We start from the raw sequence: 12,421 nt of genomic DNA on the forward strand, positions 1-12,421 counted from the left end.
CCTCAGTGTGGGGAACAGATCCCCGAGCCCTAGCTGGCCCCAGGACCATGCTTGCCCTCTCTCTGCTACCCCCCCAGCTGTCACACACACTTGGGGGGGGGTGAGAAAGGGAGGCCAGGCAGATAAGGAAACGTCGTGATGGTTGGGCCTACAATGCCGAGGCCGTGGGCTCATCAGTGCAACCCGGAGCACACCGAGGAGTGTGCACTGGGACAGGGGGTCCTGGGGATCGACTCCTGGCCCCTCAGACCTTTCCTGGAGGGTCTGTCGGATCTTCTGAGCCTCTGGTCCTTGGGACTGTCCCCTGACCAGCACTCTCTGGGCTCCATGAGCAGCGAGATAAATCTCATTGTCTCCATTTTATCCAGCATAAACTCCTGGGAGGGAAAATAAATCTCTCTCACCTGACAGTGCTTCAGCTCTGGGACACCACTTCCCTGGGACTGAAACTCCACCAGAGGCTGTCCCCGCTCTTGTCACTCTCACAGGGCCTCACAAGGTGTGGTAGGATGCCGCTTTGGCGAGTGAGAAAACAGCTCGGAGAAGTTGGTGACTTGTCTGAAACCACACGGCACAGTGAGTAATGGCGGAGCTGAGTGACAAGAAATCCAGATCCTGATGTGATTTCTTAGATGGATCAGCAGCTTCTTTTCACTCCTCCTCCAAGAAGCCCACTCTGACTGCCCTAGCCTCCCTCTCTGAGGGGCATTCATTCCTTAAAGGCCAGGTGAGCCTTTATCTCCCCCCCACTCTCAACTCACGTGTGTGAAGGTGTGACCACACCTGTACACGTGTGCGTGCCTATCTGCAGGGATCTCTGTGTATGTTTCATGTGCATCTTTGGTGTGCGGGGAGCACATGCGGCTGGCCATGCGAGCGTGTGCCGTGTTTGTGTGTGATGTGCCAGAGTGGAGGCACACCTGAAGACCAGGCAGGGCAGAAGCTTCCCCCTGTGCCCCCAACCTCACCCCTTCACCTAGTCGGGCCCGGCTGTGCTGAGAGACTAGGAGACACCAGGACCCTGTGCCCTGGGGTCTGTGCAGCGATGGAGAGCCCCCGAGCCATCGTCCACCCTCACCTTGATCAGGTTGAGCTTGGACAGGAGGCCCATGTTCGTGGGCACCGGCCGGGCAGGGGAGCAGCACCGCTGGGCCATCTTGTTGATGGCCTCCTGCATGTAGCTGAGCAGCGGGCTCTGCAGGAGGAGGAGGAGCTTAGGCCCTCTCTCAGCTTCCCCCACCCTCAGCTCCCTCAAGCCAAGGAGTGTCTGGAGCCAGGAGTTTCTCCCTGGCCTGGCCTGGGCCCTCTTCCCTGAGGGTATGGATGAGTCCCTCCCACTTGGGGCCAGAGCACCCTCTGCTGCCTAGGGCAGCTGCCGGGATGCCTGTAAGGTCCTCCTGGCTGGAGACCTCTGTGGTCCATGCCTGGGTGGGGCTGGGGGAGCTGAGACGGGATATCAAGACACCCAGGGGTCCTCACTCCAGGCAGTGCTGGGGCCCTGGGCTTCAGCCCTCAGGACAGCCATGGCAGCCAGGACTCAGCTTGGAGAGGAAGACGTGGGAGGGGATCTGTAAACTGGGGCCGGCCCAGCCCCCTCTAAGGCATCTGGTTGGAGGTCAGCAGCCTGCAGACCCCAACTCCCGCATCTTCTGAACTTGGACCCCCAGGGCCAGGTCAGTTCAGGCCTGAGAAGGACCCACATTCATTCAGTGACCTCACCCTGTCCAGGGAGAGTGTGCCCCGCTGGCTCTGTGCCCAGGGCCTTGGTTCCAAGAGTCCTCCCAGCAGCCCCTGAGGCCAGGAGGGCACAGATGGTTGGCCCCGGTTATGGTGAGGAACCAGGACCTAGGAGTAAGGAGACCACACTCTCAAGGCCAGCAGGGGGCAGTGAAGGCTCAGGTCTGGAAATCCCCTGGTCACTGCCTTTGGCCATGGCTTATTCTTTCTGAGCATGGGTTTTCTCACCTTAGGTCAGGTGCAGGTGCAGGTGCAGGTGCAGGGAGCCAGCATTCGGGCGTGCCCACCTGTACTCAGGCCACATGTATGACTGCCCAGCAGCCATCAGAGACATTAGAAGGCGCCCTCCTCACTTACTCAGATGTCATCATTTCCACCCACCCGAGAGGTCGCGCCGCACCGGCACCCTGCAGGCCCTGGGACTGGGCTAGGATCCGGCTCTGGTTCTTGGCAGAGCATCACCATCCCGACCTCGGTCTGCCCATCTGCAGATAACGTCTGCCCGTCCCAGGGGAGCCCTTTGAAAGCAAAGGATCACCAAGAGAGGTAAGTAGTGTGTGTGTGTCTGTGTGTCTGTGCATCCGTGTGCGTGTATCTGTGTATCTGTGTGTCTGTCCACATATGTCTGTATCTGTGCATAGGTGTGCGTGTGTGTCTGTATATGTGTGTCTGGATGTATCTGTGTATGTGTCCATGCGTGTCTGTGTATGTGTGTGTGTCTATCTGTGATGATGGTTAAAGAGGCAGCACCCCCCAGGTCATCAGACTAGACTCACATTAGAGCTGCTGGTGTCCGTGGGTGTGTCCAAGCTGGTGTCCTGGTAGGGAGCACCATGTCTCAACAGCCACCACTGCTCCCGTCTGTGGCGACACTTCTTCTGCAGCTGACACAGCTGGATCTTGAGGCTCTGCAGAGCGAGAGACTGTGTTCTTGGCATGGCACCCTCCAGGATGTCAGCCCTGGGCCCGTTCCCCAGAGCTGGCCACCCTGGGTAGTCTCAGCTACAGGAGGGCGAGAGGAGGGAGTAGGTCTGGGGGTTATGGTCATTCAGGGCACAGAAGCTACAAGACAGCATGCCCAGGCTGACTGGGGTTCAAATCCTGACTCGGTCCTGGAGTGCCAGCTCCTTATCATATCCAAAGCCAATGCTCTGTGCCCTCCAGCCTCAGGGGCTGCTGGGAGGACACGCGGCCAGGTGGAAGGGCCTTCTACAGCCCTTGGGGAAGGCCTGGCGCAGAGTGGGCTGCCGAGAGGGTCCGGAAGGGACTGTCACTCCAGAGCCTTGTCCCGTGCCCCTTTCTCTCCCCTTTCATTGGCCAGTTTGGGGTTTCTCCTGAGGCTCAGCTTGTGTGTGAAAGGTGTTCCGTGTGGTGCAAAGCCGTGTGTTCTGGATTCAGGCCCATGCCCGGGGCACGGGGTGTGTGCATTTGGAAGTCACGGGGTGTGCACAGTGGCCTCACTTCCCTTGACGTAAAAATGGGAAGAATAGCATGGCCGGGGCTCGAGTGCAGGACTTAAGGGGGCACAAAAACGCAGTCACTAGATAATGTTTTAATGCAATTTCTGAAAATTATCAAAAGTTATGCAAAAAATAAAAAAACCCATGAGGAACAAAAAGTAAAGACAGCTTTACTCATCCTGCCCAGGGAGAGTGTGCCCGGCTGGCTCTGTGCCCAGGGCCTTGGTTCCAAAAGTCCTCCCAGCTGCCCCTGTGGCCAGAGACATCACATTGCACACCCACCTCACAGGTCCCCCAGCCCAGCATCACATTGCACACCCACCTCACAGGTCTCCCCTAGCCCAGCCCTGGGAATGAAAGCATCTACATGCAGGTGCTAAGTGGTTTTTTTTTTTTTGTCTTCATCTTCTTTTACTTATTATTACTTTTTAATTTGCTAGAGGGTGTATGTTTACCAAAGAAGAGAGACAGAGAGGAAGTAAGAAAGCACATCCCAGAGGGGATGCCCAGGCCACAGTCCCTTCTCCATTTTCCTCTCTTGATTTTGGGCATGCATGCACACCCACCAGCGTTATTTTTCCCTGCTGCATCTGGGACTCGAACCATGGTCAGCCTGTGAGATCTAGCCGCCTTAACTACCACATCACAGGCTGGCCGTGGAGTGGGCCTTAAATGAGATAGATCTGGTGAAGTGCTTCTCACAGGGCCAAAGGCCTAAATGGTTCCTCATTCTCCAAAGAGAAAAGGTACAAAGTGGTGTCGTCTCTCAGTGCTGCCACTAGGGGGCAGACATTCCTCAGACATCACCCTGTGGCGCTCTGCAATGAACCAGCCGCCTGCTGCCTGCCTTCCCCGGGGGCAGGTGCCCGTGCCCGTGTCCACCTCTCTTGCTAAAAGTTCCGTTTGCAATCACCAAAAAGGAACTGAGGGAGACGATGTCTCGGGGCACTTACTTTGAGACAAACAGTTTGTGTTTGATGTCTCTCAAGAATCCTAGCTGCTAGGATATGTGGCCCCCATTTGACAGATGAAGAGACAGGCTGGGGGAGAGGATGGACTCGCCGCAGCTAGCCAGTGGCTGATCCGGGCTGCGAGACCCAGTCTGCCTGAATCCACACTAGTGACTGCGTTTTTGTGCCCCCTTAAGTCCTGCACTCGAGCCCCGGCCATGCTATTCTTCCCATTTTTACGTCAAGGGAAGTGAGGCCACTGTGCACACCCCGTGACTTCCAAATGCACACACCCCGTGCCCCGGGCATGGGCCTGAATCCAGAACACACGGCTTTGCACCACACGGAACACCTTTCACACACAAGCTGAGCCTCAGGAGAAACCCCAAACTGGCCAATGAAAGGGGAGAGAAAGGGGCACGGGACAAGGCTCTGGAGTGACAGTCCCTTCCGGACCCTCTCGGCAGCCCACTCTGCGCCAGGCCTTCCCCAAGGGTGCAGAGGAAAGGGTCCCCAGCCCCCAGCTGGGGTGGAACAGTCCCAGCTTCAGCCAGCGGTTACCGGCATGAGAGCCCGGTGGCCCTCCTCTAGAGACTCCAGGCGCTGGTGGACGGCCTGGCTCATCTGAGAAAAGGCCTCCAGGTGCTTCCTGACGTCCTGGCTGGCCGTGAGGAGCTTCTCGTAGTGCTCCACCAGGGGCCCCACCAGGGCCTCCTCGGGGTCCTCCGCTTCCCCGCAGCCTGTGGAGAAGGCACTGTGGCAGGGCGGGCGGATGACCAGGGCCTGATGCGAACAGGTGGACAGACTCCTGTTGCCGGGAAATTGGGTGGGAGCCCTCTGTGGAGGGATGCTGGATAATCCAAGCCAGGCTTACCCCAAGACAAGGGGCCAGCAGCACACAGGGCCCCATTGTCCTTGAGAGATGCCTCTGTGTTCCCAGGCTGTCCAGAGGCTAACGTAGCCGAGGCTGCACTGGTAGAAAGCCGATTTTGGAGCACGGGGGAAGTGGGTGGGGAGCTCCTGTCCTGAGGGAGCAGTCTCCAGCCTGCCAGTTACCGCACCCTGGGTGGGTGGGACAGGGTTGAGCTGCTGGATGAAGGCCCAGGGCCAACCTGGAGCTCTGAGGCTGAGCCTGTGCGTGTGGAGCCAGATCCCACGTGGCCTGCAGCAGCTGCAATCCGGCCCAGCAGCTTGCATGCTTTTCCCTCCACTGCAATGACTTTCCCCTTTGTGAACTCACTGGAGCCTCACGAAGGGTCACCTCTTCCAGGTAGCCTTCCCTGATCTCCAGGGCTGAGTTGTGAGAATCCCCACAGAACTCCTCAACAGAACTTTAATTATAGCATTTGGCACAATGGGTGTGAAGTCAGGTAGACCAGGGTCTGAACCCAGGCCCCACCACTTCCTGGCTGGGCAACCTTGGGCAAGTCCTTTACCCTCTCTGAGCCTGGAGAGCACAGGATCCAGAAGCTTGCAAAGAGGGGTAAAAAAAAAATCACTAAAGAGCTTAGCATAGAATATTGAATAAATGGAAATGATTTTTTTTTTCTTATTCTTGATGATGTTGAATTAATGATAAGTAGGTGTTTGACCACCCCCCCCTTCTCTTTCCTAAGTTTCCAGCGTTTCTAACAATGGACTCTGGTTCAAATTATGATTAAACACCCATTTCACATGTCCATGTACTCTGCTAATAATAGCAAAACAAAAAAGCAAAACCAAAGACAAAATAAACACTTTTGTTATTTTGGCTAACACTTCCCGGTGTAAGTGCAAGGCCCCGGGCTACGTGCTTGTCAAGGACAAGCTCCCCGGCCCACGTGAGCATGGCCGTCCCCACACGGACATCAAGGCCTTGAGAACTTGCCAGTGGCCGCACGGTTAGCACTGCCGGGGCCGGGGCCGGAACCGGGGCCGGGGCTGGGGCTGGGACAAGGCAATCTGACTTGGGCCTTTCTCAGCCACTGTGGCGTCAGCCTCTGGGGTCTCCATTCTGCAGACGGGCAGCTCAAGGCTCGGCGAGGTCACGCAGTGTCCCAGTCCCGAGCGGGGCGGTGACTGCAGAGGACACCGACCCTCCCAAGAAGCCACGCACGTACCCTCGGGGATTCTCTCAAGGACTTTCAGCAGGTAGTCTTCAAAGAGTCTGTGCTTCTCGACCTCCCTCTTCAGTTTCCTCTGCCTGCAGACGCCGACACAAGGACAGGTCACAGGTGCCCGGGTCACGCACGACCCCGACGAATGCCACCCTTCATGGCGCTGCTGCTCAGACCTGCTCTGGGCCTCCAGTCACTCGACAGTCGGCCCCTGACGACTGAGAAAACTGAGCCACAAACAGGCCAGGGATGCCCGGAGCTGGGCAGCGGAGCCGGGTGTGGGGAAGATAAAGGCCGGGTCTTTGAGGTGCCGCCGGCTACAGTGCCTCCCTGGGGGCTGAGCAGGTGGTGGCCGAGTCCCACCTTGGGGATAGACCACTGCCTCTTCAGTGTGACCCAGGCCATGTCCTGCAGCTCTCTGTAACAGGGGAGATGAGAGACCCTCCCTCACAGGTTGGCGGAGACCACCGTGGGGTGCCCAGACCACTGTGGGGTGCTCAGTCTGAGGTCAGGGCCCTTCCGCAGCTCCCAGGGGCAGATGGCCCGTGCTGCTGCCTCGTCGTGCCTGACTCCCAGGGAGTCCCTAAGCGAGACTCGTCTCCACCAAGTCACCTGTTCTAGGCTCGGTCAAGGTCAGCAGTCAGGGCAAGGGGCAGAGCAGAGCCTGGCCGGGTCAGCTGGCCGACCACCTACCCACCCACCTCTGACCAGGCTGAGTGTGCGGTGTGACAGGGCAAGCCACTTGGCCTCTCTGGGCCCATTTGTTCATCCATGTTCCTGAGAAACGAGGAAGAAACCATCTTTCTCACTAATACCATATGGCCCTGAGAGCGGTGCTCTATCTCCTGGGACCAAGAGCCCTCCGAGAGTCTGACGGCAGGGCTGGGTCTTCTCTCTAGCAACGGCTCATGGATACTTCCGTCTGCTTGTCATCTAATTCAGGCTTTTGTGGGACCCTGAGGTTGAACGGTCCTCGGTGGGGGTGGGGGCGAGGACCAAGGGTCTCCACTCACTCAGACCTGGGGTGCAAGCTCTAGACTGACTCCAGGGGGCCAGGCTAACAGGTGTACGGGACGGCCACCCTGACCTGAGGTCTGAGGTCAAAGCGCAGCAGCCAAACCTGCAACCTACCTGTCACAGCTGCCCCTGGCGTGCTTCGGGGCATCCCTCCCCTCCTCACCCAAGCCCTCGCCTCGCCTCGCCTCCCAGGGTGTTTCTACCCAGTCCCACCTTCCCCCAGGGGTGGCACAGGCTGGAGCCAGGATGGGGGCAGCGGGACTCGTACTTAGCCTGCAGCTGGCAGAGTTCCTGCAGCAGCACCTGTCGGTCCCCTTCCTTGTCACCAGGGTGGCTCAGCTCCGCTCCCCGGCCTGTGTCCATGGCCACTGGTACGGCCCTCTCCACCCCCAGTCACACTGGGCGAGAGCCGTGAGAGCAGGGCAGGAGGGAGGTGGCCGGGAGGTGGGCCGGACAGCAATCGCCACAGCAGCTCCCTCCTGGGGTCTTCCCGCTGTCCTCGAAGCCAGGGCCGGTGCCCCCACTTCACAGGGAAGGAAACCGAGGCTGCCGAGGGCTGGGAGTGGCTCGGGCTCCAACAGCACGACTGGATTTGGACTTGAGGCTCATGAAATCTAAAGACCAGGACCTTGGGGCTGCGCCCCGGCTCTGGAGGGGCTGAGAGTGTTGTGTTGTCACAGCCGACTGTCCCTGCTGCCCCATAACTGGTGCGGCCCCGCCGCCCCAAGGCTCGATCCCAGCCCCGAGATGCCGGGGGTGCTGCTAGTAGATGCTGACTTCCAACGACATTTGGGAGGGGTCAGGCTCAGAGCCCGGCAGTTTTCCAAAGAACCTGGGGGTCTCTTTATTTTCTCTCTCCTCGTCCAGCCCACTCACCCTGCCAGTCTTTTATTCACTTAACCAGCATCTCAGACTCTGAACTTATACAGAACTTAGAGAGCTCGAGTGAGGCTGAAACACAGCCCATGGACAGCCGGGAGGGTGCTCTCGTCAGCAGGGAGTTTTCACCCGGCCTTGCCAACAGTTCCGGGCCACTCACTCGCCCAGGCCTGATTTCCAGTGCTGTGAGCACTGGCCGTCACGGGCCATCTGTGGGCCAGCCCTAGTGCATGGGAGAAGCAGAGAGAAGGCAAGGGCTACATGGTCAGCCTCTCCAGGCCCAGCTCAGAGGACACTGAGCATGGGGAGCCGAAGGGGCCCAGCCAACTCACCCCGACTCCAGGAGCACAGAGCCGCAGCCGGGCTGTGACATCACAATGCCGGCTTCTGTCCTCATGGTGAGCCCATTGTGGGGGGCGGGGGGGGCAGATTCTTCCTGGTCCTACGACCCTCCAACTGTGCCTCCCCCACTCGGTTCCAAGGAGCAGGGGAGAAGAGGCAGTGGCCTCCCCAAGGACATGTGAAGAAAAGCAGCCCAGAACAGTCTGTGGAATAAAAGATCCACCCACATCTTTAAAAGGGAGGGCTTTTTCTTTATTTATGGTAGAGCATGTGTACTTGAGACTGAGACGGAGAAAGAGAGAGGAGCCCCTACCACAGGGCCTGGCCACTTGTGTCCTCAGATCCTCCGGCTCCTCAGATCTCCGGCCCTCGGGTTCACGTCTGGTGTGCTGCAGGCCAAGCAGACCCAGGATTCAAACCATAGTCACCACGTGGAACCCAGCTTCACTTAAGCAGCTCTTTGCCTCTGTGCCATGGGGCCAGCCCAAGTCTTAAGGGCCTCAGTAAAGTGTCAGTCTGAGACTCCGGTGACACCCCACCCCCATTAGGGTCATCGCCCAGAAAAGGCATGTTTCAGTTAGTGGTAACCACGCTGGGGTGCTGCAAAGGGATTCTAGATTTCGTGATGCGGCCCCACCTTTTCTTCTTCCCAGCGCCGAGTTCCTGGCATAAAGATTAAGATTCAGCCAGTTACTTGCCTGTATTGTTGAAATGGTCCAATGTCAACTCCTGACAAACAGCTTGCGACCCCCACGCGTCTGACCTTTCTCTGTTACATAAACCAGCTTTCTCTGTGGCCATTTTGGTGAGCATGTGTCCGGGCGATTTGTCCCTGAAGTCCTGGCACAAACGAACAGTGGCCATCTTTGTAGGGTGATAGACGCTTGGACTATGTCTGTCCTTCCTTTCAAGTCTGGTCATCTGCAGTCAAGCTGGAGGTCCTTCTGATGCCCCGAGCCCCACTGGCCTGTCTGGGGCTCTCCCTCCTGCCCTCTCCCTCCTGATTTGGCGGCTGCAGCTCAGCATTCAGGACCGCAAGGCTCAGCACAGAGCCTGGCCCTGGCAGGGAGGGGGTGGTCAGAGGTCTCAGGTCTGGAACCAAACCCTGCCCTGCACCTGCTGTCGGAGCTGCCACACCTAGGAGCAAGGGGCCGGGCCTGGTGCCAACCCCTAACCCACTCACACCGGAACTCCCTCTGGCAGGCCAGGCCCCTCCCCACCGCAGGGCCCCCATTCATCAGAGCCAGGTCCTCAGCTCCCCTGGGAGAAACGGGGAGGGGCCAGAGAGGGCCAAGGTGGAGGAGGTAGGAGCCTGGGGCAGAAGGTGGAGGTCAGGGCAGGCAGGGTTGGGGCCCAGGCTGGGGGACGTGTTGGCAGGAGCCGGAGAGTAACAGCCTCAGAAACTGACCAAAGAGGATGAATGGACAGCCGCAGGGAGGCATGGGATCATGAGGAAAGCTGGAGACTGGGCTCAGACGGCAGGCGCCCAGGACCCCTGAAGATCGAGCAGGAATTCAGGGACTGACTCCCCCAACCCCAAAGCAGCCCTCCCCTACCGGTCTTCATCTGCTTCTCTTCTTGGTGCGGAGGAACCAAGAGAGGGCGCCCGATTGGCTGGGCCTAGGCATGTGCCCTCCCCTTGGCTTGACTGACAGTCACAGCAGAAGAGCCCGCCTGGGCGGCTGAGGGTTTCCCTGCACAGACCCTGGGGCTGATCCCAGAAGGAAGAATGCTGAGCTGCAAAACTCGCAGGTGCTCACCGCAGGAAGGCTGGGGTGGGGGGGCAGGCTGAGGAGCGTGGGCCGGAGGTATGACAGGGCCAAACAGACCCCTGGCTTAAAGGGGGGTTGGGTGTGGAGATCCCACAGTGGGCGGCTGATGAGTAGCCGAGTTCTGAGCGCTCAGCGTGCTGGGGTTCATTTCTTCCCTAGGACACACCCAGTCAGAGCTGTTATTTCACAGCTGGGGAAACTGAGCCCAGGGAGATGTAAGTAACTTGTCTAAAGTCTCACTGACGGAAAATAGCTGAGCTGAGCTGTTAGGCCAGGAGCCAGGAGCCAGAACTGTTGGAAGGTTGAGCCGCCGGGAGCTGAAATGATCAACGTGGTCCACAAGCCATGATCTTGCGGAGTGGGCAGGCCGTGGGCAGGCCGCGCTTGGGGACTGAAAGGTGGAGCCGGTCCTCCTCTGGCCTAAGGCTGGTGCTGGAGCAGGCTCTGCAGACCCTCCTTCCTGCCCAGGCCTCAAACCCCCAGGACCTCACTTCCCGGAAGTAGCAGGCCCTAAAGCACCTAGAGCCACAGGCAAGGGGTGTGTGGTAATGTGAACTCATCCAGGCCGGGTGAGATTTGGTCTGAGGCCTGAGGCATGCGGGGAGAGCTGGCAGTCAAGGCCCAAGAGACTGTAGTCCAGGAGATGACTGCTCCCTGTCGGCCCCTGAGGGGGGGCTGTGCTACCTGCAGGGGGTGACCCCCATGGCTTTGCCACTGCCTACTGGAGTCTCTCATTTAATTCTCAGAACCCTCCAGTGCAGTTCTCACAGGTGAGACAAGTGAGCCCTTGAAAAGGGCACACAGTTAATGCCGGTAGCAGGGCTGGTGCATCATTTGTGAGGCCCAGGGCAAAAGGAAAACACTGGGCCCTTTGTTAAAAAGGATTAAGAGAGGATCGGCAAATAGCGTGGCAGTTACATCACTGTCCCACCTAGTCGACCGCGGTTAAAGTCCCGGACCCGGTGGCTTGAAAATCACACTGGACACATATGCTGGTGTGCTCCAAATTCTGGGAGGAGAATGGAGAAAGGATTGCAGCACAGCCGTCCCCCCCTGCCCCCAGGGAGGTGATTTCTCACTTTCCCTCTCATTGTGTCTGTCCCTTTTTCTCCAGCAAAGGCACATACCCTAAGGCAAAAACCTTTCAAAAAAATAAAAATGACTAGAATTTCAGATGCAAGAGCAGAGGACAAGTCAAATGTGAGCTTTCCTGAGCACGGACCCTGCACAACTGAATAGAGGGCGCCCAGGGCGCGAGCCCAGATCTTGGGAACCGGACATACGAACTCTTCTCCCTCTTGCACTTCCTAAGCTCACGAACCTGCTCTTGGTCTTTCCCTTCCTCCTCCTTTCCCCACCCGCAGCGTCACCCAGCCCGCTGCAGGCCTCACCCTTCCCCACTCGGGAAGAACTGTGCGCTTTCGCTGGGGCTAAAATGGACTTTAGAAGACAGAATACCAAGGCCACAGAGAGAGACGTAGGGGGTGGCAGGTCTTAGACCTCCCAGTTCAGCCTGCATCCCCTGGGCCATGGGTAAGATTAATCTAAGGCAAATCTGTCTGCAGAGACAGCTGGGAACCTTGCAAGCCTAGCCGGGCCCCCTTCAAGGGCAAAGCCCCAATTAAATGGTAAATAGAACCTTAACAAGGACTGTGTGGGGCTGGAATTTGCCCTCAGGGCTTAGGTGGCCAGGCCCTGTTGAAGGGAGAGCCAAACCAGGCCTCCTGCCCAGAATTCCAACCCCAGGGGCTACGTAACCCCAAGTGTCCCTGACCTGGACCAAGCCAGCCTTTCCCCAGCCAGAAGTGATGCACAGGATACAATGGGGAAGCTGCAGGCCTACTAGCTGTGTAACTTTGGGAACAGCACATAACCTCTCTGAGCCTCAGTTTTCCAAAACACACAGTGGGAATGATACTGCACCCGTGATCACGTGCGATAACGCACCCAGCATCGTCGCGTTTGTGTAAAATTAACCTGTGTGCGCAGAGACCGCCTAGAGGGCGTGCACGAACCCTTTAGGCCTCGTCCTAGTCGTCATAACCCTTCAAGAGCGTGTTGGTTCCGAGCCTTCAGGAAGGCAGGCAGCACAGAGTAGGTATTCACATGGCATAAGCTTTGCCTCCGGCTTCCCTGCCCTTCCCCCCAGCGTTCACAGTGGCCTGATC

At 58.1% G+C, this 12,421-nt stretch overlaps 1 protein-coding gene across 6 annotated transcripts in view; it reads right to left on the minus strand.

Annotated features, from left to right (window-relative positions):
* The window catches only part of CCDC197 (coiled-coil domain containing 197), an 18,637-nt gene extending 10,174 nt beyond the window's left edge, over positions 1–8,463 (minus strand). Inside the window, exons 1-8 of one of the 6 annotated variants that reach the window (XM_006165400.3) lie at positions 7,529–8,463; positions 6,247–6,329; positions 4,709–4,887; positions 2,514–2,645; positions 1,720–1,845; positions 1,079–1,195; positions 497–558; positions 261–377 (exon numbers count right to left, since the gene is read on the minus strand). In XM_006165400.3, the coding sequence (XP_006165462.1) occupies positions 347–377; positions 497–558; positions 1,079–1,195; positions 1,720–1,845; positions 2,514–2,645; positions 4,709–4,887; positions 6,247–6,329; positions 7,529–7,623 (825 nt within the window). In that variant the 5' untranslated portion in view covers positions 7,624–8,463 and the 3' untranslated portion in view covers positions 261–346. Of the gene's footprint in view, positions 1–36; positions 378–404; positions 559–1,078; positions 1,196–1,719; positions 1,846–2,513; positions 2,646–4,708; positions 4,888–6,246; positions 6,330–7,528 lie in introns of those variants that run through there. The other 5 variants (XR_003547342.1, XM_006165397.1, XM_006165399.1 and 2 more) reach the window with 5 other exon arrangements.
* Positions 8,464–12,421: the final 3,958 nt, after the last annotated feature.

The sequence above is a fragment of the Tupaia chinensis genome, unplaced genomic scaffold (genome assembly GCF_000334495.1).
Source record: "Tupaia chinensis unplaced genomic scaffold, TupChi_1.0 Scaffold143913_1, whole genome shotgun sequence".
NCBI lineage: Eukaryota > Metazoa > Chordata > Mammalia > Scandentia > Tupaiidae > Tupaia > Tupaia belangeri.